At 42.3% G+C, this 26,922-nt stretch overlaps 1 protein-coding gene across 2 annotated transcripts in view; it reads left to right on the forward strand.

Moving 5' to 3' along the window:
* Positions 1-1,593: 1,593 nt before the first annotated feature.
* The window catches only part of GIPC2 (GIPC PDZ domain containing family member 2), a 35,680-nt gene continuing 10,351 nt past the window's right edge, over positions 1,594-26,922 (forward strand). For both annotated transcript variants that reach the window (XM_080601515.1, XM_080601516.1), the window contains exons 1-4: positions 1,594-1,737; positions 9,554-13,853; positions 20,445-20,630; positions 24,096-24,276. In XM_080601515.1, the coding sequence (XP_080457641.1) occupies positions 13,599-13,853; positions 20,445-20,630; positions 24,096-24,276 (622 nt within the window). In that variant the 5' untranslated portion in view covers positions 1,594-1,737; positions 9,554-13,598. The remainder of the gene's footprint in view (positions 1,738-9,553; positions 13,854-20,444; positions 20,631-24,095; positions 24,277-26,922) is intronic.

Raw genomic sequence — 26,922 nt, forward strand, 5'->3', positions numbered from 1 at the left:
TTTTAACTTTGTGCTTGCTCACTTCCATTTATTACTTAAGGAGAAGTGTTTTATTAATTTGTATGTCCTCTTCTAGTATTCACACCCCTCCCTATTTTCAATATGACCTTCAGTCCAAACCTTACAAGCAATGCTGAAGATGAACAACATGTTATAATGCTCGATGAAATGAGATTAGTGGAGTTCTGATTCTCAGGTGTGACAGTTCTAGTATTTTAGTTAGTGCTCAAAACAGTTCCATGTATGATTTTTCAAAAATCTAGGCATAGGGAGGCATCCCTAAAATTGATGTATAGTGCAGTGAATAAGTCAAGATCTTAAAATGATTACACCTTCAATGGCAAAGAGCCAAAGCACAGGTGAGGAAGTAGTCTATAGCTGGCTTGGTTGTAAAGATGCTGGTTGCATTGTGTACAGGTACAAGTGTACCCTGAAGTTCTCAACCTCACATAGTTTTGCTTCAATATTGAAGGAGGCAATATCACAAATTTGTCTCTATTGGATAATCTGTCATTAATTGTGGATTAATTTTTTGGAGGACCTGTATGAAAATGAAATCAGCACCTCAGAAGGCGTTGGTGTGTTTGGCAAAGAATGATTTCTACTTCTTAGTATGTGCCATTAGTGCAATGTTTGCGTAAATGACATTTCCCCTGCTAGTGAGTCATGCTTTGTGTTAATAATCTTTTAAAGACATACTAGGTGCAACTGGCTGATGTACAGTTTTAGCTGAGAGAGGAAAACAATAGTGGTTTCCAAAGGTTGTTTTCCTTGGCCTTTACTGAGACTGACCCAACACTTATCTACATCCTTTTTTTATTCTTAGCCTATAACCGTTGAGTGTTTCAAAATGTTTTAGTCCTAGAAGTGCCCCCAAACCTGTAAGTCTTAAGATGTTTTGTGTATTTCCCAGTGGCTTGGTCTCACTAATGTGATGATGCCATTTTAAAATGTGATTCTAAGAACCCTGTATCTGTGCTGTCTGAGATATTGCTGAGCTGAGTGAAGTCCATAGCTTTTTTAAGGGCTTTACTCTGTTCATGACAACTGACTGATGTTAAAAACGTGCTAGGTTGGTTTATCATGGTCTCTCTTCTGATTGTGAAAGACTGTTTCACTGGTTTGGGACGCTTCTCTACTTAACGACTACCTGTGTCTGTCTGACATCAAGTAGCAAGTACCTCGTAAATAAGGATTGGAGAGAATGACATGTGTGACTGAATGGTATCTATAGTATCAGACAGCAGAGCGGAATGCACAATAAAAGGGAAAGACACTGATTGTGGAGAAGAACTGAAGTATGTTTGTGAAGGTCTGGTTCGACTTGCATTTGACAAGCTCTCCCTGCTAGGTCCAGAATCACTTCCCATGACTTCAGCAGTATCAGTGCCATAGTGATCCACTTACAAAGCTCCCAAGCTCTTGTGCTGACTGATTCTCCTGGTCCCCTTTCTATCAGTTTATATAGATGACAAAGCTTCTAACAAGACTCAGAAGTAACCAAACATTTGACTCTTGAATAGAATACCAAAACCTGTGTCCTTTCCAGCATGCATATCCAGTATGCCAGTCTGACTTGCTGGTAAAATGCTTTGGGGATAGAGTAGGTTCTACCCCACCAGTGAAACTGCTATGATGAGTCAGGATGAAAATCTGTGCACTTGATTTCTTAAGCTAGATCTAAAAAAAAAAAAAAAAAATGACTGAACAACATAAAAGACAGTTTTCCTTTTTGTTGTGGTTTAACCCGGCTGGCAGCTAAACACCACACAGCCGTTCGCTCACCCTCCCCCCTCCCTCTCTGGGATGGGGGGAGAGAAACGGGAAAGTGAAGCCTGTGAGTTGAGATAAAGACAGTTTATTAAGACAGGAAAATAATAATAACAATAATAATAATAATAGTGATAATGGTAATAGTATTAACAATAATAATGTGTAAGAAAACAAGTGATGCACAATGCAATTGCTCACCACCCGCTGACCGATGCCCAGCCTATTCCCGAGCAGCCGGCCCCCCCACCCCGGCCAGCCACCCCTATATATTGTTTAGCATGACGTCAGATGGTATGGAATACCCCTTTGGCCAGTTTGGGTCAGCTGTCCTGGGTCTGTCCCCTCCCAGCTCCTGCTGCACCCCCAGCCTGCTCGCTGGCAGGACAGAGCAAGAAGCCGAAAAGTCCTTGGCCTGGTGTAAACACTGCTCTGCAACAATTAAAACATCAGCATGTTATCAGCGCTCTTCTCATCCTAATCCAAAACATAGCACCCTACCAGCTACTATGAGCTACTTAACTCTGTCCTAACTGGAACCAGGACAGATATCCACCCCTTATTCCATACCATTTATGTCATGCTCAGGTTACACTCTGTCCAATACATTCTAATTAATCACCATTTTCATCTATGATATATAGCAATCATGGTAGTGATGACATACATTATTATATAATAATTAACATACTACAATTCAACTCATGGGCTATTCTCACCCAGTATCAAATCCCCTTGAGGTACACACCGGACCTCCCCATTCTTTTGCATTACCCACCAAGTGCATCCAGGTCCCTGAGCAAAAGCAATTCCACGAATGGGTTTGCCTTTTCCTGAGGCAGGAGTAGCCCAGACTGTTTTACCCAGCATGTTTCTTACGTGCACTACAGGAACTTTATCCCCTTCTACAGTGCGTAACAGGTTTGATTGGGCAGGTCCAGCTCGGTTGGCAGATCCCCTGGTATTGACTAACCAGGTGGCCTTTGCCAAATGTGTATCCCAATTTTTGAATGTCCCAGCACCCATTGCTTTCAGTGTAGTCTTCAACAGTCCATTGTATCGTTCAACTTTTCCAGAGGCTGGTGCATGATAGGGGATGTGATACACCCACTCAATACCATGTTCTTTGGCCCAAGTGTCTATAAGGTTGTTTCGGAAATGAGTCCCGTTGTCTGACTCAATTCTCTCTGGGGTGCCATGTCGCCATAAGACTTGCTTTTCAAGGCCCAGGATAGTGTTCCGGGCGGTGGCATGGGGCACAGGATATGTTTCCAGCCATCCGGTGGTTGCTTCCACCATTGTAAGTACGTGGCGCTTGCCGTTGCGGGTTTGAGGGAGTGTAATGTAATCAATCTGCCAGGCCTCTCCATATTTATATTTCAGCCATCGTCCTCCATACCAAAGAGGTTTTGACCGTTTGGCTTGCTTGATTGCAGCACATGTTTCACAGTCATGAATAACCTGTGCTATAGTGTCCATGGTCAGGTCCACCCCTCGATCACGAGCCCATCTGTAGGTTGCATCTCTACCTTGATGGCCTGAGGTGTCATGGGCCCATCGGGCTATAAATAATTCACCTTTATGTTGCCAGTCCAGGTCCACCTGAGCCACTTCAATCTTAGCAGCCTGATCCACCTGCTGGTTGTTTTGGTGTTCTTCAGTAGCCCGATTCTTGGGCACATGAGCATCTACATGGCGTACCTTTACAACCAGGTTCTCTACCCGGGCAGCAATATCTTGCCACAATGCCGCAGCCCAGATGGGCTTGCCCCTGCGCTGCCAGTTGTTCTGCTTCCATTGCTGTAACCACCCCCACAGGGCATTTGCTACCATCCATGAATCAGTATAGAGATAGAGAACTGGCCACTTTTCTCGTTCAGCAATATCTAAAGCCAGCTGAATGGCTTTTACTTCTGCAAACTGACTCGATTCACCTTCTCCCTCAGCAGCTTCTGCAACTCGTCGTGTAGGACTCCATACAGCAGCTTTCCATCTCCGATGCTTTCCCACAATACGACAGGACCCGTCAGTGAACAAGGCATATTTCTTCTCATTTTCCGGTAGCTTGTTGTACAGGGGGGCTTCTTCAGCACGAACCACCTCCTCCTCTGGTGATATCCCAAAGTATTTGCCTTCTGGCCAGTCCATAATCACCTCCAAGATTCCTGGGCGACTGGGGTTTCCTATTCGAGCCCGCTGAGTAATCAGTGCAACCCACTTGCTCCACGTAGCATCAGTTGCATGATGCGTAGAGGGGACCCTTCCTTTGAACATCCAGCCTAGTACCGGCAGTCGGGGTGCCAGGAGGAGCTGCGCTTCAGTACCGACCACTTCCGAAGCAGATCGAACTCCTTCATATGCTGCCAATATCTCCTTTTCAGTTGGAGTATAGCGGGCTTCAGATCCTCTGTATCCCCGACTCCAAAACCCCAGGGGTCGACCTCGAGTTTCCCCAGGTTCTTTCTGCCAGAGGCTCCAGGTGGGACCATTCTCTCCGGCTGCGGTGTAGAGCACATTCTTTACATCTGGTCCTGTTCGGACTGGCCCGAGGGCTACTGCATGAACTATTTCCTGCTTAATTTGTTCAAAGGCTTGTCGTTGCTCAGGGCCCCATTCAAAAGCATTCTTCTTACGGGTTACTTGGTAGAGCGGGTTTACAATCAGACTGTAATTTGGAATATGCATTCTCCAAAACCCCACGACACCTAGGAAAGTTTGTGTTTCTTTTTTGCTAGTTGGTGGAGACATAGCTGTTATTTTGTTGATCACATCCATTGGGATTTGACGGCGTCCATCTTGCCATTTTATTCCTAAAAACTGGATCTCTCGTGCAGGTCCTTTAACTTTATTCTGTTTTATGGCAAAACCGGCCTTCAGAAGGATTTGGACTATTTTCTTCCCTTTCTCGAAAACTTCTTCTGCAGTGTCACCCCACACAATGATGTCATCGATGTACTGCAGGTGTTCAGGAGCTTCCCCCTGCTCCAGCGCAGACTGGATCAGTCCATGGCAAATGGTAGGGCTGTGTTTCCACCCCTGGGGCAGCCGATTCCAAGTATATTGGACTCCCCTCCAAGTGAAAGCAAACTGTGGCCTGCACTGTGCTGCTAGAGGGATGGAGAAAAATGCATTAGCGATATCAATTGTGGCATACCACTTGGCTGCCTTTGATTCCAGTTCATACTGGAGTTCTAGCATGTCCGGCACTGCAGCACTCAGTGGTGGCGTGACTTCGTTCAGGCCACGATAGTCCACTGTTAGTCTCCACTCACCATTAGACTTTCGCACTGGCCATATGGGACTATTAAAAGGTGAATGAGTCTTGCTGATCACTCCTTGGCTCTCCAGTTGACGAATTAGCTTATGGATGGGACTCAGGGAGTCTCGGTTGGTGCGATATTGCCGCCGGTGCACAGTTGTGGTAGCGATCGGCACTTGCTGTTCTTCAACCCTCAGCAACCCCACAACAGAAGGGTCCTCTGAGAGACCAGGCAAGGTAGACAACTGTTTAATGTCCTCTGTCTCCAAAGCAGCTATGCCAAAAGCCCAGCGGAACCCTTTTGGGTCCTTGAAATATCCTCTTCTAAGATAGTCTATGCCAAGGATGCACGGAGCATCTGGGCCAGTCACAATACGGTGCTTTTGCCACTCATTACCGGTTAGACTCACTTCAGCCTCCAATACAGTTAACTGCTGGGATCCCCCCGTCACACCATAAATACAGATGGGCTCTGGCCCTTTATAGCTTGATGGCATTAGAGTACATTGTGCACCGGTGTCTACCAAAGCCTTATACTTCTGTGCGTCTGACGTGCCAGGCCATCGAATCCACACAGTCCAATAAACTCGATTGTCCCTTTCCTCCCCCTGGCTGGAGGCAGGGCCCCTCTAGTCCTGGTCAGAATCTTCATTTCTGTGTTTAAAGGACTGCCTGCTGGAAGTTGGAGCAGCAAACCTTTCAGAGAACTCCTTTTTCCCAATTGTTTTCCTTTGCAATTCACGTACCCGTGCCTCTAGGGTCGCAGTAGATTTTCCATCCCATTTTCTCATGTCCTCTCCATGGTCACGTAGGTAAAACCACAGGGTGGCGCGGTGTGTGTGCCCACCATATTGTCTTCCTTGCATAGATGAACGTTTACCCCTAATAGCTGAGACACTGGTTTGTACAGGTGGGGAGGAAAATAAACTCTCTTTAAGTTGGTGGATCTCTTCAGAAAGTTTCTCCAAGGTATTCTCTTTTAGCTGGTGAACACTAGTTCGTTCAGGTGAAGGGGAAGATAATCTTTCTTCAAGTTGGTGGATCTTTTCAGAAAGTTTCTCCAAAGCATTCTCTTTTAGCTGGTGGACACTGGTTCGTTCAGGTGAAGGGGAAGATAATCTTTCTTCAAGTTGGTGGATCTTTTCAGAAAGTTTCTCCAAAGCATTCTCTTTTAGCTGGTGGACACTGGTTCGTTCAGGTGAAGGGGAAGATAATCTTTCTTCAAGTTGGTGGATCTTTTCAGAAAGTTTCTCTAAAGCATTCTCTTTTAGCTGGTGGACACTGGTTCGTTCAGGTGGAGGGGAAGATAAATTCTCTTTAAGTTGGTGGACCTCTTCAGAGAGTTTCTCCACAGCTGAGACACAGGCCTTTAGGGAAGAGGAGAGATTTCCTTCGTACTGCCGGAGTATTTTAGTCACTTCATTCACTGTGGGATTCTCCTCCGTTTTCCAGGTTAGTATTGCCAATGAGTTGGCATATGATGATGGGGCACTCCGTACAAACTTCCGCCACATGGGTGGTGTACACTGGACTGCATCTGGATCTGTGGATGTTTGTGCGTCATCTAGGTCCTTATAAATTACTTCCCGTACGGCCAATTCCCTCAGGTACTGAATTCCCTTCTCCATGGTGGTCCATTTGCTTGGTAAACATACAAGTTCTTCCTTGAAGAGATACCTTTCCTTCACAGCTGACAGGAGACGCCTCCAGAGGCTGCGAGATTGTGCTCCATCTCCAATTGCTTTGTCAATGCATGCGTCCCTAGCAAGGGATCCCAGCCGCCTGGCTTCCTTGCCCTCCAATTCCACATAATTGGCTCCCGTGTCCCAGCACCGGAGCAGCCAGGTGACAAGCTGCTCGCCTATACAGCGACCAAAATCTTTTCGCACATCTCGTAGCTCACGCTGGTATAGAGTCCGGGTAATTACTGTTGATTTTCCGACATCCTCATCCTCATCTTCAGTCTCCTGCACCTTTGATGGCTGGTATGGAGTCCGGGTAGTTACTGTTGATTTTTCGCCATCCTCATCCTCATCTTCAGTCTCCTGCACCTTTGATGGCCCAGCCTCGTCTTCACTTCGCCCAGACTTAGCAGAAGACTGTCTGCGTTTTAAACGACCTGAGCCTCTATACCATTTTTTCACCTTGTCTACAGGGGCAACTTGCACTGCTACAGCTCGTTTCTCTGACCCAGCCACAGGGTCTGCCACAGGGGTTGGAATACCCTCTGCGGGGTCAACTTGCACTGCTACAGCTCGTTTCTCTGACCCAGACACAGGGTCTGCCACAGGGCTTGGAATACACTCTGCGGGGTCAACTTGCACTGCTACAGCTCGTTTCTCTGACCCAGACACAGGGTCTGCCACAGGGGTTGGGATACCCTCTGCGGGGTCAACTTGCACTGCTACAGCTCGTTTCTCTGACCCAGCCACAGGAGTGGGAGCAGCTGCACGAGCTGGGGCAGCTGCAGGAGCTGGGGCAGCTGCAGGAGCTGGAGCGGCTGCAGGGGCTGGAGCTGGAGCGGCTGCAGGAGCTGGAGCTGGAGCGGCTGCAGGAGCCGGAACGGCTGCAGGAGCTGGAGCTGGAGCAGCTGCAGGAGCTGGAGCGGCTGCAGGAGCTGGAGCTGGAGCAGCTGCAGGAGCTGGAGCGGCTGCAGGAGCTGGAGCTGGAGCAGCTGCAGGAGCTGGAGCGGCTGCAGGAGCTGGAGCGGCTGCAGGAGCTGGAGCTGGAGTAGCTGCAGGAGCTGGAGCTGGAGCGGCTGCAGGAGCTGGAACTGGAACGGCTGCAGGAGCTGGAGCTGGAGTAGCTGCAGGAGCTGGAACTGGAGCGGCTGCAGGAGCTGGAACTGGAGCGGCTGCAGGAGCTGCAGCTGGAGTAGCTGCAGGAGCTGGAACTGGAGCGGCTGCAGAAGCTGCAGCTGGAGTAGCTGCAGGAGCTGGAACTGGAGCGGCTGCAGGAGCTGCAGCTGGAGTAGCTGCAGGAGCTGGAACTGGAGCGGCTGCAGGAGCTGGAACTGGAATGGCTGCAGGAGCAGGAGCGGCTGCAGGAGCTGGAGCTAGGTTGCTAATAACATCAATTGCAGCTCGATAGGCACAAGCCAGACCCCAGCACGCTACAGTGATTTGTGTCACTTTGGAACTGCCAGAGTCATGACACCTTTTTTTCAAGCATTCTGCCAGCTTTTTAGGATTTTGCAGTTGTTCAGGGGTGAATGTCCAAAACACTGGAGGTGACCACTGCTCTAGAAACCTGCCCATATCCTCCCACACTCCCTGCCACTCGCAACTATCCCGCCTCAAGACAGATCTCCGGATGAGATTCCTAAGTAGTTGTTTAACCCTCCACAAAATCTGAAGCGCATTCAGGAGACATAACAACAAGAGCAGGCTGGTCTGAGTATCCCAAGGATATTCAACATCTCGGAGAACCACCGTAACTAACTCGGGGGATAAGAGGGTGGTGGTGAAGGAGAAAGGGAGAGTGAACAGGTAGGGAAACATGTCTTCCCCTGTCCCCTTCACAGATTGGCTCCCTAACGAAAACAGGCAATAGGTGTAATTGCTAATAGTTTCCGAGATATGGGTTCCAAAGTATAGAGTCGACGTCAGTGCTGAGTACAAATACCAGGTTAAAGTCGTGACCAGATATTTCATCATTTCATAAGCCATTGTTACACCGCACAGTACCATAACAATCTTAAACCAGGGCCCGGAAAGGATAAACAGTGCAACAGGGAGCACATACAGAAAGTAACGCACCATAAAACTCAATTTGGAATACAGGTACAGCAGACTGGAGATTAAGGCAATCAACATCGTGACTAGCAACTATTAAGCAGGTCCAATACTTATACCAATTTTAGTTTAACACACTCTGGTCAGATTTGTCGATATCTCAACCCTTCGGGCCCCACGTTGGGCGCCAAAAAGACTGTTGTGGTTTAACCCGGCTGGCAGCTAAACACCACACAGCCGTTCGCTCACCCTCCCCCCTCCCTCTCTGGGATGGGGGGAGAGAAACGGGAAAGTGAAGCCTGTGAGTTGAGATAAAGACAGTTTATTAAGACAGGAAAATAATAATAACAATAATAATAATAATAGTGATAATGGTAATAGTATTAACAATAATAATGTGTAAGAAAACAAGTGATGCACAATGCAATTGCTCACCACCCGCTGACCGATGCCCAGCCTATTCCCGAGCAGCCGGCCCCCCCACCCCGGCCAGCCACCCCTATATATTGTTTAGCATGACGTCAGATGGTATGGAATACCCCTTTGGCCAGTTTGGGTCAGCTGTCCTGGGTCTGTCCCCTCCCAGCTCCTGCTGCACCCCCAGCCTGCTCGCTGGCAGGACAGAGCAAGAAGCCGAAAAGTCCTTGGCCTGGTGTAAACACTGCTCTGCAACAATTAAAACATCAGCATGTTATCAGCGCTCTTCTCATCCTAATCCAAAACATAGCACCCTACCAGCTACTATGAGCTACTTAACTCTGTCCTAACTGGAACCAGGACACTTTTCCAGTCAGTAAACGCTAGTCTTCCTCTGCAGGCGACATTAATATTTCTTACTGTATTGTTTTCTGATCAGGTCACGTAGAACCTTGGTATTCATGTATTCACTAGTTTTTTTCTACTAATTTTTTGAAATCTCAGCTTTTTGTCAAATTGTTCAGCAGTGGATTCTTTCCAAGTGGCATGATTTGTTTTCCTTCATGGTCCTCCAATTAATTGTTTTCTTATGTAAAGAGTGAAAGTGGAGGGCTACTGTTGCTCCCCTGGAGCTTAGAAGGTGCAACTCTGTGCCTGTTTTGTTCTACTGGAAGTGCTGGCCTACCCAAGGGAGGAGCTGCAGCAGCAATGTTGTTTGTCATGCCTGATTGCTTTATCAAGGACAAATTTATCTTAACTCTTGCTGTCTTACATCATTAAAAAACAAAAATGGACCCAGCCAGCTCCTGAAATACATTTCAAGAATAGCATTTCCCTGTACAAGTACTATATGGCATGTTCCAAAAAAGTGTCTAAACTGCTCATTTATATCCGAAGGAGGGATGATAAACTGCATTAATTGAGAAGCAGCCCTTGCCAGAACAGCTGTGGTTAAGTGTAATAAAGACCAAGAACAACTCTGAGCTCAATTCAGGAAAACCACACTTTTATTTTTCCTCATGCACCAACAAACTGATTTTAAGTGATAGGTAGCAGGGATCAAATCCCTGGGAACCCCTTATGCTCCCTGTTAAGTCACAGTCCCAAACTTGAAGTTAGTGCACAAAATGAGGTTATTTTTTTGCTTCCAGAGGATGGTTTGACTAGCTGCTGCTTTTCATGTGTCAAAGCTAAACTATGAATATTTAATGTGGTACGGCCATACTGTCAGAAGATCAATTTGGTATGGAGTTTAGGCCCCTCCTGTCACAGGCAATCCTTTTTGAACTCCTGTCTTAAGATTATATTTCATCCTCTATTTTTTCAAAAACCTCTTTCTTTTCAGCATCCTCTGGTGGTTTAAAAATAGCTTTTAACATTATGACTTGGAAACTTCAGTTTTTTTTATAGTTTATTTCAATTTGATACTACCACAGATACTTAAAAGGACCAGCTATGTTTCTTCTTGACCTTATTTTCATTAGAGTAAGGATGATGAGGTCCTGCAATATCTTATAAAACAGATTCTTCATTCTCTCGTCAGAGTTCATTTGAGCAGCTGCTTCATTTGGAGTGTGGGTAACCAGAAAGATACGAAGTGTTTCAGGTAAGAACTCCTGAAGTCACAGATATATGTTCCATATGTAGTGAAAAAGTTTTGTATATGCTACTGGTGCTTTGCAGTAGAGCACTGTGGCATTCCATATTTACTAGTAGGATTCTGTTCTGTTCCACAGACATGCTTGTTGCATACCATGGTTCTTGCACCTGAAGTACTATGGCTCAGAAACCGAGGAATGTGATAACCTCCATTGTGCAACATACTTGTGGGACAAAAGGACTGAAACACATTATTTTTTTCAGTGTGTAATTTATTTTTCCTCTTCTAAAACTATGGCAAATATTGAATGATTAAAATTTTTATTTAAATTATTAACATTTTGCAATGTCACTTACTATAAGTGCAACTTAAGTATTCTTTCCAGATCCCAACTATCCTTTGCCATTGGAGGTGTATTTGGATTCATGATCTAGTTATGTGGATTACTTAATGTTGGCAGATGTTTCCCTAGTGGGTACACAACTTAAGGAAGCCTGAGAGCAGGACTGGTTGTAGTTGGAGAAAATGTCTTGTGCCTATATAGTTTTTTTTTTTTCTTTGAGGTTCTCAGCAGTCTGACTCATTTCTAGTTCTACAGATCACTCAGTTCACACTGCTATGCTGGTTGGAACACTTAATTTATTATCAGAGCAATACTAGTAGGTAGCTTTTGCAGCTTATCAAAAAATAAGTACATGTAGTAGTAGCGGACGTGTTGAACACTTAACGATTTCTTGCCAAAGCTGGAGGCTGCTAATGACAACTTAATGTAGATTCTGTTAGAGGCATGGCTTTCAAGAATATCTTAGGATATATCTAGTTCTCTCTACCTCTCATTTTTAAAAATAAGTTTTTTTTATCTGTTATGTTAATGATAACGTATACATGCTCCATACTGTTTGTTTTAAACAGTACAATGTGATCTTCAGTTTACTTGGTCAGCTGTGCTGGTTTCCCATCACTTTTTCTTTCTGCGCCTAAAAACTGATGCTGTTCCTCCAGGCTCTAAGTGGGATCAGCACAGTTCTGATACAACTTCAGCTACTTCCATCCATCTCCATACGAAGCACGGAAGCATTAACATTTTAATTAAAGGAAATTTTGCAACATACCTTAATTACGGCTATGTCAATGTCCATAAATTTGTGAAATAAATCTACTCACCCTCTGTTATGTACAGGAACTTGAATGTCTTTGTTTCCATTTAACATCAGTAATGAAGTAAACAGCAGTTGATGGGTTTTTAACATTGATTCAATTCTCTTTTCAGAAGATAAATGAGTTGGTAGACATCAAGATTGGTGGAGATAAGATTTACAATACAAAAGAATTGGTGACATTGACCTCTTGGTAGGTGGAAAAAGGCATGTTTTAAAATAAACTGCTCACTTAAAGGTTGTAAAACAGTGGAAAAAAACTAATTAGAATGTTTGGACATGAACACTGTGGTACTGTCATGTAATGGTATCTCACTGGCATAAATTGAATGAGACTGCAATATGTTCCCTTAATTTTATTATCGTATTTTGGGGGAATACATTTCTCCAAGTTCACAGAAATCTTCCACTTGAGTTTTCAGTATTTTGTTTTCAAACTGGGCTGGTAAGTCAACTATTAACTCCAGGCTGCCTTCTTTTTTATCTTTTTTATGCCTATCTGGTCTGATTCCATATGTGAGAATCCTACTTGCTTATTCCCCATGCTTTCTTTTCCTCCTCTGAGACTCAGAAGCTGGAAAGCTATACTGCTTCTCTCTGCAGCTTTGCAGCAGACTCCTCTAGAAGTGCTGGATGTTTCATGAAACTTCTGACATGCTTTTTCATGATTGAGTACACCAGTGAAAATGGAGTAGTTCCACGCAGGTGTATGTAGTTTCATTGGAGGATGACAGAAGAGGTCTTCTGTAGTATATGAGCATCCAAGTCATTATAGGAAATATTTCTGTTCCACAATGGAGATGGAAACATTTTAAGTCCACTAAATGTTAGAAAAGTATACTTTTCTAATATAGGTGTTAATTAAATCTCAGTACTTCAAAGCTGTTGTACAGCACAATAGCCTTTTAAACATTGCTTACATGGCTCTTGCTTTATTGATCCCTTGATGTTTGGTAGGTACACTAAGTACAATTGTGGTAAAACACCAAGAGTTGGCAGAAGTCCTTGTATCCTTTTTTGTCCTCCTTATAAACCTCTTCTGATGAATGTTTAACACTTTTATTCTCAGTAGAACTCCCTGAACGTGGTCAGTGTAAAGACGGTAAACTTTATACAACCTGGCTTTATGTACTTGAAAAGTGCATGTAGTATAACTTTTTATTTACTTTATAATATCCACAAAGGTACCACCTGCCCAAAACCAGAACTAGAAGTGATGTCTTTGCACAGGCCAGAAGACAAAACATACCTGACTCTGGCAAACTCTCCAGTACCGCTGCGGGCTACTTGACAGTGCCCTGGCTTTCCGTTAAAGAACCCTTCACGATCAATACCGGGCCCAGGAAGCGTTCTTTAATTACAGGAATAGGGGCCGCAGCAGGCTGCGGGCTGCTGCTCTCCTCCATGGCCTTTCGCTCGGCTCTTATTCCTTACGTGGGGAAGAGCGGGGGGGGAATCCCTCTGCTCGCCTTGCCCCCCGCCCCGGCCGGGCCCCCCTCAGCGCCCTGGGGCTCTCGGAGAGGCCGGGCTGGGGCGGGGCGGGGCGGCCGCGGGCCGGAGGCCTCACCTGGCGGCGGCATGGCCGGGCCGGGCCGGGGCGGTGCCGGGGGCAGAGTCCGTTGCGGGGAGCCGGCGGCAGGAGCTTGCGGCAGGCGGGGAAGATGCCCCTGGGGCTGGGGAACAAGAAGAAGGGCAAGGCCAAGGACACCTCCAGGCTGGTGGACAGCGAGGCGGCGGCCCCCGCGGCCCCCCCACCGGCGGCAGCGGCAGCCCCGGCCGGGGCGGGGAGCGCGTCGCGGCTGCAGTTCCACGCGCAGCTGGCGCACGGCAGCCCCACGGGCCGCGTGGAGGGCTTCGGCAGCGCCCGCGAGCTCTACACCAAGGTGGCCGAGGCCTTCGGCATCGCCCCCGCAGAGGTACGGCCCGGGGGGGCCGGGGCGGGGCCGTGCCCTCTCCGCCTTCGGCCCCCTGGTGCTCAGCGCGGCGCTGGGGCCGGCGGTCGGCTGTCGGGTTGGTTCTGGCCGCGGGGGTGCTCGGCGGCTTCGGGGCAAAGCGACCGAGCCAGGAGGGAGAATGGGTGCCCGGGCGTTAAAGTTGGCCCCTTCGTCAGTTCCCCTCTGAGCGGGGTGATGGAGAAGGCTGTGCCAGGCAGTTATATTTAAAAGGCATCCGTTTAATCGAGGTTATTTAAACCCAGAGAAGGATTATTTTATTAATAGTTTCTTCAGTTTCTTTTTTTTTTTTTTTTTTTACTTTTCTGTCTTTTTGATCTTTTATTTTTTGTTTGTCTGAGCTGAGCTTTAAGCATTTGTTTGGATTATGATTCATTTGTAAATGCATTGTTTTCCCTTAGTTGAAAGGCAGTGGCCTATCAAGTTCTTCCTACATGGTTCTGTGAACCTTAACCTCTGAGTGGCAAAATGAAAGAAAGTGCTAACGTTTCATTAGGTCTGCAAGCGGCACTTTGACTTGTTTTCTTATTTGTAGCTGGCTCTTCTGAAGTGCCATAGGGTACTACGACAAACTTTATTCTGTAAAAACCACTGCTGCCGCCTGACCTAGCGGCGTTTCTAATGGTGAATTATAAAAGTGTAACAGTGAATACAGTTAAACCAGTCACTGGTGCATTAAGTAATTAAGCAGTATCTTCCCAGCTGCTTTCCGACTCCTTTTCTGTTTTCTCTCTGTGAGCTACTGTTCTCCTTTTGTTCTCTGTTCAACCTCCAGTTATACCTTTAGCTCTCGAGTTCTCGTAATTCCCAGATTATGTTTTAATTTTCTTCTTTTCACCAATGAATTTTTGTTACTGATTTGTGGCTCCACTTACTTGAAAGAGTAACGTTCTTCCGGAAATTCAGTTTGGGATGAATGGTGCACTTCCAATTTCTCCTGCTAGATGGAGAATCTGACAGTAAAGCGGTTTGTTTTTTTCTTTTTCTTCTTTTTCGTTTTAGAGGAAGCACCATGTATTTCATGGGCATCAAGGCACTGCTAGTCTTGTGCCTAAACTAGAAAAACTTTCTTCTTCTCTTTCTCTCTCTACTGTCCCATTCCTGTTTGGGTTTTATTTTTTTTAAATATGGTTTGTAGCTAGAAACAGATGGGGAATTAGTGCTGGAGGCACTGAGCTTTTTTTTTTTGTTACTCAAGAAATTCAGTAGGCTTTAAGAAACTATACCGTACAAAATGAAAATAGTGATCAAAATTACTTTCTGATGTGAAGGTGGTTAAGCTGAGGAATCTGGATCTGAGTCTTGTGACAAAACTCTGACAGAAGAAAATAGATGCAAGGGATGCCATGAAACATGAATTTGCTGACAACAATTGAGTTTGTTGGAAATAAGAGGAGACTAGAGAATGTGAATGGTATTGTCTACTAACTAAAGCTGCTTTTGTACAGTTAGATGTAAAGAATAATGCCTGAACCTCTGCGAACTGAAAGAAATATACTGAGGTACTCAAATGCCACCTGTAGGTGTTATCTGTCTAGGAAAGTTTCTGTGACCTAGCTCTTCTGAAGCCTGTGGGCAGTGATACCTGAATGCCTCTGGAAACAGGTACTATCACAGAGATCTCTGCCCTGCAGTGACCGAGGTGGAAAATAGCTGGGGGAATGGGTGTGAGGGGAGGAGCTCCATGGAGAGAGCAGTTGGCAAACCGATGCAGAAGTAAATACATTTAATGTGACATGTGAGTTTACTGCGATGTAGGCAAGGGTATGGATTCTTGGATAAGTTCCTGCTTAAGTGTTTCAGTACAGTACAGGATGAGCTATACTTGTAATCTGTCACTTCTTTTGACTCAGCATGGTTACAGCACCTCATTTGCTCTTCGTATCATGTCCCGCAGGACCAGCTGAGCTTAGCTTCTGCTGGAGAATCCTTTCCAGACTGTGATTGACTGCCAACAGTGACACAGAGAAGCTTGTGTAAAACATGGTATTTGTTGGACAGACACTGAAGAATCAGTGCAGAGTGACAAAAACTTCTGTGCAGACCTTTATCATAAGTAGGGTAGGATGGGGTTGGAATAACAGAGGCGTACCTTCAGAAGGGGACACTCCTTCACAGACACCTAGCAAACATCAGAGGAGCGAATCCACAACAGTGGCTTTCTGAGGCTTTCCCTGTACTCATCTCTTCTCGCCTAGATATTTTATTCTTCATTTGTCTTCTGAGGTGGATAGCATCTCAGCCCTTTTGAACCTTTCAGCACACCTCTCTGAGTTTTACCATGCCCCCCCCCCCCTTTACTTTTTTATTTCCTGGTCCAAACTCAGTGTTCTTCCCATAGGGAGAAGTGCAGCCCATATGATAAATAAATGAGCACTGACTAAAGGACAATGTGGATCTGTTAAAGCATTTGATGGTGGTGTGCTCCTGTTTATTATTATTATATTATTCTAAGTAGCTAGTCAGACATTAGAAATATGAATATTAAAATCTAAATGTAGCAGGGCTATTTCTTGGTCAGTTGGGAAGGAAATGGCAAATAACAAGGCATATGAGTTTCCAGTTTGTGTACTCATAACTTGAACTTTTGATTATTCTGTTTGTTTTGTAAGGTGAAGTATGGTGAGGTGAATTGAGTGCTTAGCGGGTGTGTCTATCAAGAGCCCATGAAGGCTAGGATTTCTTTCAGGGTGGAGGGCCTTCTGCTTCATAAAGGAAATAGAGGAACAGGGAAGCCTTCCTAGTAGCACCAGGAGCAGAAATGCAGCTCCCTGTTTCTTCCAGTGAGAAGTGTTCAGCTGCTGAGCTTGTGCCCCGGCTGTTGTTCAGTGGGGCTTGCTTCCTGATGCTAAACAGTTAAGTGTACTGTGAGGCTGTGCCACGTTAAACTTTCATAGAAGTGTTTGATTTAAACACGTTCAATTTCAACTTTTATAAAAATACTGGAAAATAAGTCACCATGTTGAAGCTTAGGTTTATCAATAAGTAACCTTTTTACAAGAAAATAAAAAATCCAAAGCATGTTTTAAAAGGCTAGAGAAAAGGGTCAGCTTGTGAAATCAGTAAAATATTTGGAGTACCTGCTTATCTGTTGAAAAAAATTGCTCACAATCTGTCCTGCAGATTGAAGACTTTAAATGAACAAACCACCTCCTCCCAACCCTATGGCAACAATTGTTTGCTTGCTGTTCCCTGAAGTGGTGCTTAAATTTGATACTGCATTATGTGTGATGCTTGCTGTGTTAATGATCTGCATTTCAGATACCTTTTAGCTGTATGGAAGAACTTACGCTAATTCTTGTGCGTTCTGGAATTAAAAAAAAAAAAAGGCAACAAAACACTGAATGCTTACTTTACAATACTTTGAATGTGTCTGGGAAGGTAAAGTTGCCTGTTAGAGTAGCACACTGGATCTAAGAGGAGTTGGTTACTCTTCCTATCACTGCAACTAGCCAAGGTTCCCACATTTTTCCGAGGGAGGATGAAGTGAGCAAGGTAGCTAGAAAACGTGTTGGTGGTTTCTTGATATAGATGACACCTACATATAGAGGGAAATGTGTCAGTGGGTGTTATATTTTGCTCAAAAGTAGAAATCCCATTTCTGAGCTTCTTAAAGTGATTATGATGCCCTTTATAAAGTTATGAGATCTACTGATTTGAAAAGTGCTTTTAATAGCTTCTGAGCATGTTATCAGTCAGTCAACTTATTTTTGAGCTCTTAAGGTTTAGGCTTAATGGAAGCTGAGAATGTCATTAATATATAGGATATGCAGTATGGTAATGCCTATATACTTCATATAACACATATCGTAACCCTCTTAGATAATACAGTTTCTTACTTTATGTAATGCAGTGTAACCATGTTTTTCTTGACCAATGTCTCTTACTATTGCAAATTGGGATGCAAGGAATAATTTGTTAGTAATCTTACCTGATGGATCTATTTTTTAAGGTTATACACAAGCCCTCAGTCTTTGCCAGGCAAATGGAATTTCCTTGTTCTGTCTGCTGTGCAAGATAACTCTGTGCAGGAGGTATCCTAGATACTTCATGACTGATGTAACAGTTATGATTTATAATACCTTGCTAAAGCTGGCACGAAATGTCACAGCACTGGTATGCTGAGTTGAAGATCAAATACATGGGAAGGGTGAGGGTGAGAAGAGAGAGAGAAGACTTTACGATGAAAATTACACATTGAATTTTTCTTGTTTCTTTTTTGGGTAAGAAAATTACTATTTAAAATTATACAAAGATTGGAGTGAATGGCAAGGTGTACTATAGTAGCTGTTGTTTAATTATTTAAGTATATAAGCTGTTATAAGGTACCTATATTAAGCTTACCTAACACTTACAAAAAAATACAATTTTTTCCATTGGCAGTCCTTAGTCATGTACAAATAAACCTGTGCTGTAACTGATGGTGTAACTGTATATTATCGCGGGTGGATACATCTTTAGTACATTACTCTTTGAAGTTATCTGTTCTGAGAAAAAGCAGTTGTTCACTGAAGAGGATAAAGAATGATTTAAGTTTTATTTTTGACTGGTTGATGCTCTCTCAGTCTTGTGGTTAGTATAGAACTGACTCATAGAGAATTCTGGAGACTTATAGGCTGTAGGGGGAATGCCATCCAGATGAATGTCTAAAAAGAGAAACTCTGGATCGAGTTTCTAAATATCACATTTCTGCTCTGTTGCCAGTTGATCTATTCAAAGGTGTGACAGTAGTTACTAGATGATTGTGTATTTGACAAGGTCAGATGAAGGGTATTAATACCTAAAATGTAAAGCCAAAGTGCTTGCTGTTTATTGTAAGAACAAGAACTGAGTTGCAGTTGTAAACTGGCCAAGTTATGTAGCTGGAGAGAAAGCTGAACGTATATATGAATTTTATATAATCTGTTTGAATTGAACCTTCTTGGTTTAAAAAAAAAGTTGATGATTAAATATGATTATTATTTATAAAATAAAATTTTATTTTATTCTCAAAACCAGATGAATTTCTCTAGGTGATACTGTTGTTTGAGTATTGGTTAACTGAAAAACTTTAGCATTACCTGAGAATAAAACTGATGTCTGTTAAGTGCGTGCTGTTGTGGCTGTCATTATTAAAGCATTAGGCTGGAGTGGTTCAATGGATTATCAGATAAGCAATTAGACTTTTAAGTAGTTTTATTTAAAAACAAAAACAACTAAAGACCCCACCAATCCAAAACCACAATCTCACTACTAAACTTTTTTGTTTAACCAAAAGCAAACAAACAAACAAGTATTTCTATAGAGTCCAAGTTTTGTAAAACTTAAGAAAGTGAAAGCTCTCTGTGGGATACATTAGGAAAAGTATTTCCCCCTCATCTGGACTGTAATAGAACTGAACAGCTTAGTGACTTTCATTTCAGTTTTCATGCTGTCATCCACTGATACCAGAGAGAAGGAAAAGGCATTTGAAGCATTCTGGGGGTGAAATCCCCATAACTTTCATAGGTGTGGTGAAGGACAGCAGAAGGAAAGCCTACATTTCCAGCAAAGTGCTGGGGGGTCACAGGTCAGCCACTAGAGCAGCCGCTGACATCCCATTGCTGTTTTTCTCGGATGCTAGGCTGGCTTCCCCATGTGTACTTCTTTTCATGTGTGGCCCTGGCCTCTTGTCCTGCCGGAGCCCTGTGCATCCTGCAGGCAGCAGTGCAGATGTAACAAGATGGTGGCCTTTGGCTAGTGGCTTACAGCTGCAGCTCCTCTACCTGTGACAGAGGGCCACATGGGGTGACAAGCCTCTTCCTCCTCCATTGCTTTCCATTGCACTTGAAAGAAGGTCTTGAGGGAACAACTTGCATCAGAGAAAGAGATTTTAGGCATTCTCCAAGTTTCTCCTGGGGCATGACTTTCTCATGGCTGCAGCCCCATGCTCTGGTGCTGCCCAGGAGGAGGCTGTGTGGGCCTCCCTCAGCCATTGCTCCTGTCGAGCCTCAGCTTGGGGAGGAGCTGGCAGGTAAAGTTACCCTAACTGTGAGGAGGAACTGTGGATTTGTCTCTTCTTTTTTGGCTAGGCTATTTGCCCTTTGAGTACAGGCTGTATTAGAAAGCCCAGAGCCTGCCTGGGCTGGCCCCATTCCTGTGGTGGGCAGAAGTGGTGCCTGACCTCGAGCAGTGCCCCTTGTTTGAGGTGGGTGAATGACAATAAACAACATGGCGGTGGTTCTTGGGGTTGCTCACTCAGGCCTCTGGAACAAGCTGTTCTGCTTAAGCTCAAGCTTAAGCTTGTGTCAAGGTTGGTGCTGTGTGACAGGTCGTGAGATATGTCCCATTCCTTTGCTCCCTGCCAGCTCTTATCTCCTGTCTGAGCTACTGATGCCTCTTGTCATGTGCGTGGGATGGAGACTATCACCTCTCCTGGGGCAGCTGGAGAAGGAGAGTTGTTATAATGTCAGTTATGGATCTGTCAAAGAGGCCAGAATTATGCTCTATTTTTATCTTTCTATCAGCCTGTCAAGCTCACCAAGCCTAATAAACTGTTAAACTTTAAGGTAATGTGTTTGTTTCCTTCTTGCACAGATCATGTTTTGCACTTTGAACACTCATAAAGTTGATATGGACAAGCTGTTAGGTGCTCAGATTGGCCTTGAAGATTTCATATTTGCCCACGTAAAAGGAAAACGAAAAGAAGTAGAAGTTCTTAAATCTGATGATATGCTTGGACTTACTGTTACAGACAATGGAGCTGGCTGTGCATTTATAAAGGTAAATTTATTTGCCAATGAAATGCTTTTTTTTATAGATGTTTCCGTAACTCTAATGGGTTAATAATTGCTTTCAAACTATCAAATCTTTTAGCATATGGCAAGTACAAAAAAAATTGCTTTTATTTAGATTCATCTTTTTAAATGAACTCAGCTATTTCTGTACTGCATGTCATTTCAAAATTAGGTCATTTGTTTGTTGCTTCTATAATGTGTATCAGCTTTATAATGTGACTATTATATTTTCTGACCTATCCTGAGATGCTAGGTGTTAAATACTGCTTGTATCTGCCCCCTCCTTTTTTTGTATTGATTTTTTCTGATGTCAGTGAATGGTTGCTTGTAGAACATCTGTCACTCATGATAATGAGAACATGTTCTTTAAGTCTTTATGACTGTTAACAGGGCAGAAGCCTTCATGCTCTATAAGAATAGGTGCGAGTATAGCGCATTTTCAACTTTCCAGTAGTGGCATTTCCAATATTGATAGGTAGGATGAATTAAAAGGTTGTAAGGATTTGGACTGACACAATTCACCCCCAATTAACTTGCATAGAAAGTATAGGCAGTAACACATTCAACATACTCAATTGCTCTCCTCATCATCTTGTATATGACCTCCACACAGTCATATTCAATTTCTCCCCTTTTTAGATGCTTTGCTTTAATCTACTCCAACTAACTGTTATTAGTGAGGCATTGGAAATTACCTTTGATTACTGTTGTCCCAATTACTATTATTATTACTGTTACAAACAGAGCTTCTTGTATGTAGAGGTTGTATAGTTTGTTCATTCCTTAGCTACCATGGATATAAAACAGGACATGATCTAGAGGTAGGTTTGCTTGTCGTTGTTGTTGAAAAATGCAATAGAGATCACACTTGACAAAATTGAGATGCAGTGGATGTTTCAGCAAGTAGTCTGGGAAAATTGTAGCCTAATTTTTATGCTCATAGATACAGAACTCTGAATTTCTAGTGGTAGCATCAGTGCAGCCCATAATGTTCAGTCACGCTGCTGCTTATGTGGCATTTTAAAAGAAGGCGTTGAAAACGGTGCTTCAGTGATTAAAGTTCACGTGTGCAGCACTGTACAGAGCATGACTCTCTCTGTGCTTGTTTGGTAATAGGGGGCGAGAGAAACAGCTATCACATAGACTACTGCATATTTTGAGCAGGCTGGAAAACACTCACCAAACCAGCAAGCTGAAATTTCCAGTATTAAAAAAATTGTGTGAATAAATATGTCATTGTCATTGCACTGGTCCAGTAATAGGTATAATGAACATGGTGCACTCTTCATGGGAATGCACTTCTGCATCAGTTTAAAAGATTTTCTAGGAGCTTACTTTGTTATTGCGGTGTATTTAGCTAATGGCTCATTTTAAACAGAGTGGAAAAAAGTATGCGAAAGTAGAGGCTACATATTTTTTATGTTTGGTTGTCCAGCTAAATCACTAAGCAGAAACTGTCTCCACTTAAAAACAGTTTGATGGAATTACTTGCTTACGTATTTCTTTTCCTTGAAAATTTGTTAGCGTGTTCCATTATTAATTAACGATTAATGCTAAATTTACCTAATTGTGGGTTGATGCTAGTATGGGCTGCAGTAACTTTGTTGTGCTTTGTATAACACAGCAGTTTCCAGGCTTGGTATATAACCCAGCCGCATTTTAAACCTGATGCTCTGAACTGCAGATTCTTTTGCTATGAAATCTGATGTTGTTGTGCCTTATTAATAACAAAACCTGGTGTTGTGCTACTTTCACAAATTTGTTTTCTGGGTACATAGCTGGATGAAAAGATGTATAATGGAATCAAATTAGCCACTCAAAGAATAACAGTAGAACTCAGAGCATTTTGTAGGTGCTTAAGACCGTGCTGTTATACCATGGTGCGTAAGGAGACATTATAAAATGGGTTTGCACAAATAATTTCAAGAATTTCAAGCAGTGCATAGGATATATAGATCCTAGCTTCTAAATGGACTGTAGAGCACTTGATACGGGCATATCAATAGCATTGCAATTACTGCGATGATGTAGCTTGACTGTCTCTGGTCAGTTAACTTGGAATGCTAAGTCATATAAAAAAATTGTTTGAATGCTACTTGTATAACATAGGCAATATTACTTAAACAGTGTTGGTATTAGGATTGAAGTGAAGAAGAAAAGGTAATGGGAATTAAACCAACACTTAGACTAAGCAGAAACTGAAGTGTGATGGGCACGATTTTGAACCCTGGCACCTGGTAACAAAAATGCATTTGAGACCTGGTTTCTTGTTTGTATATGATACCCCCCACTTCATTCACCATAGCGCTGCTTTTTGTTTTTTAATCTAGGTTAAACAACATTAACAAAAAGCACTCGAAAGAGTTAAACTCTGTCTGAAGCTAAAAATTTTTGCAGTATCATACAGGACAGTGCACACTCTCACACTTCCCACTGACTCTCTCATATGTGGGCTCAGACATGCGCACATAAGCTAGAAGCAGGTTTTTAAGATTGTTATGCAGCTAGGCTAGGTGTTATAGTAGTAGGTGGTAATATGTTTATCTTATCTTCCTTATCTCACTGTAAACTCAAAGTTAGCCTGAAAAAAAGCATCAGCCTTTATTAAAAAGTACATTATTCAGGAAGATTTTGGAATGAAATTTGTATCTCTACAAGATATATCCTACATTCTACTATGTCATATCTATTCTATTAAATAAGATAATGGCTTTCATGACTTAAGCATGATAAATATGACTACATTTAAAAGCAGTAAGCAGAATCACTGAAATCTGAAGTGTCCTTTAATTGACTTGATAAATCATAAAGATTTTTAATGATTGTTTTGTTCTTCTCTTTAAATACCACTTCACAAAAACTATAAATGCTCGCTTCTTTTACATTTTATGACCTTTAGGCTATTTATATTCCCTGAGATGGCGTTTGGAAGCATTTCTTATCCTTTATTGTTATTTCAGAGGAAATACATTAATATGCAACTGCATAGCTCAGTGAGGAAAATGGTAGAAATTTTTTCACTATAGATAAGCCTTACTGAGACTATCCTTTATAATCATTTACATCATTAACATCATGGTTTTAGTACACCACACTTTTTTTTTTTCTTTTTATGTCCCTGGACTATACTTGAAAAGAGAAAACTGCTGCACCCATGCTTGTCAGGCTTTTAAATCAAAGTAAAAAATCAAATAAACAATCACATTACCAGCACATTTGGGTTCAGTTTTAAAACACAAAAATATTACCTTATTCAGAAGCCTTAAATTCTGAAGTTTGGTTGTATTTTTTTTCCTGTTGCTGATGTTATACAGACAAAACACGCTGCTAGCATAACAAGCTCAATGCTATTAATGTTGTTAACTGACGTTCTTGAAACTCAGTGTTATCTCTTTACTATTTAAAGAAACGTTACTAATTTTTATTTTTTATTTGTTTTTTTTAATGATAGCGAATCAAAGAAGGTAGCCTTATGGACCAAATCAAAATGATCTGCGTGGGTGATCACATAGAGTCTATAAATGGAAAAGATGTGTCAGATTGTCGGCATTATGAAGTTGCCAAAATGCTAAAAGATCTGGAGAAAGGTCAGGTGTTTAAGCTGCAGTTGATAGAGCCCAGGAAAGCATTTGGTGAGTGTGGGTTGACTGTTCACCTTGTTCATTTAATCCAGCATCGTGTTGCATTGTAAGTTTGTTTTCAGGTTGCAGTCAGGTGTCAACTACATGTAAGCGCTACAAACCTTCCCCCCCTTCTTTTTTTTTTTTTTTTTTTCCTTCGAAGTGGGAAATATAGGAATGGATTTTCTTCCATCTTGCTTTCTCCAGCAGTCATCCTGGTGTGGTCTGACTCAGCCCTGACTCTCAGTTGTTTGATCCCTTTGCCACCACATGGTGGTGCAAAACAAGTACAGGAATTGTTTCACAGGCAGAGTTTTAAAGCATGGATCACTTTGCTGATCCTCAAACCTCCTCTTCTTTTTCCTCTACATCTCTTACATATAATTCCTGTTCATCTGTGTATTAGATTTATATATTTATAGGTATGTATTTTATATAAATGTACATATATTTATACAGGAGGTATACTTAGAACTGAAGGAAAGCACTATGACAAGCTCTATCTCTACCTACCACCTGCAAGCTTTGTCAAAATGATATTACATAGGAGAGATGTATACCTACTGCTAGTCCTTAAGTACATTAATTTTATCAGTGTAATATAAATAAATAAAACTCTTTGTGTTTAGCTTAGGGAGTCAAAATAGAGACTGAGTTTTAATTTTTATTCTCTCAATTTTTAATGTTTTTCTCCATGATCCACACAGTACTTTCCTATAATAAGAAAGTTAAAAATACTGCTACATTTTAAGTATGTATGACTTAATGTGCACTAGCAGGGAGTTCAAAATCATTACCTCATCACAGTGGCAAAAGTTGTGGGTTTTTAATTTTTTTTTCCTGTTAGCAGTTTACAACTGCTGTCATACACCAGTCTTGACACTTGGTGTCAGAATAACAGCAGAAATTGAAAATGAGAGAAAGTTGAAGACTTTTTACTTTTGGTGCTTCTGCGCAAAACAAGAGTTATGTGTTAATCTCTAATACCTTTGGATATAAGTTGATACTCCTGTTAAGTAAATATATGTTGTAATACTACTTCAGCATAATGTACATACATGTAGTGTTGCAATTAGCAATATAATGTTATCTTTTTTATACTGGTATTCAGGGCTAAACCTGTTGCATAGTCTATTTGTAAAGACCAGGGTAAATAATGGTTAATAACTTCAACTATTATTTAATAGCGAGTACTTTAGTAAGGTGATTAAGACACCTTTTAGTCTGCTGATGACGTAGAAAAGGAAACCTGCTAATTCCATGGCAATACCTTTTACAAGACATTGAATTAAGAGGCAATCTGAGCTTTTTGAACAGATTTTTGAAAGCTGCATGTTATTTTTTACTCTACAGAAACGAGCTTAGAAGTCACAGTATCCAATGTGAGACAGGTTAAGAATATTCTGGCTCTTGCTTTAGGTGCAGCTGAGCTTTAGGCACAAATTTATATGTAGGGTTTATGCTGTAGCATGCTGAGAATAGCCCCCGAGGAGATGACAAGATTCAGATCCTTCTGGACACGTAGGTGTAGGATTCCTGCTAGTTGCCACACAATCTGGTTTCTTAAAGTTTGTATGGGTATAGGAATAAGAGACAAGTCTCTGTGTCAAATTACTAGCTTTTATTTTTCTTTCCATCAGTGGAATGTGGAATAAGTATAATTTACTGGTGGGGTATCTTCTTACCATGTGCATGCATGCTGTCACAGCTGCTCTAGGCAAGATTTAAAGTACAGAATTAGACTTCTCTGAATAAGATTTGTCCTTACCATTCATAAGCTAGCCCTCTATGAATTAGTGAAAAATCAACAGAAACAAAGCAAAGGCAGGATAACAAAGTATAAATTTAAATTTTATGATTATGAAAAATAGTTTCTGTCTTGGCTTTGGTGTAAGGTATTACAAATAAAGCTCATGTCATATCATGAGTTTTGAGGTGCTAGTGGTGACAGAGCTAGAAAAAGATGTATGTTGCATCAGGAATGGCTTTTTGAAATAAATCTAACAGAAATGATGAAAATTTTAAAGATGTTTTAAACTGTCCTTGAAGCCATGAAAGTGTTAAGAAAAGGTGTTGATCTTAAGTCTTGTATTTAATAGACTGTGCAGTATATATGTTAAAATAAAAATAATTCAAATTCATGTTGCAAGACTTGTTTAGCAGAATAATCTGTATTTTGCCCACCAATGCAAGAACGATGAGATAAAACCTACCTGGGCAAAGTGAATACAGCTTAAGGCCTCCCTTTAAGAAAAGTAATAGCCTGGTGGAGAAACTAGCACATTAAAAAGCTCCACAAGTCTTTTTAGTACTTTCCAGATTAGCTATGTAACTCCTGTGTCAATAAGTAAATTAAATCCTTGCCAATCCTGAATGTAAAATTATTTTTTATAACAGGAAGGCTGAGATGAGCCAAATCTTAAATGATTTCATACTCCATTTTCTGAATGGGGTGCTCTTGCCCAAGAATAAATAAGGAAAGCTGAATTCAGATAAAGAAAGCTATCAGTAAATCCAGATATTATCTTTAGAGATTTATTATCTATGAAATCCTGACCTTGTTGAAACCAGTGGAAAAACTCCTACAGACCTACTTATGGACATGTTTCACCTATGTGACTGATAGTAATCAAACAGTTTAGCATGAAGCAAACAGAC

The sequence above is a fragment of the Anser brachyrhynchus genome (genome assembly GCF_964034855.1).
Source record: "Anser brachyrhynchus genome assembly, chromosome: 8".
In the NCBI taxonomy this organism is placed as follows: Eukaryota; Metazoa; Chordata; class Aves; order Anseriformes; family Anatidae; genus Anser; species Anser brachyrhynchus.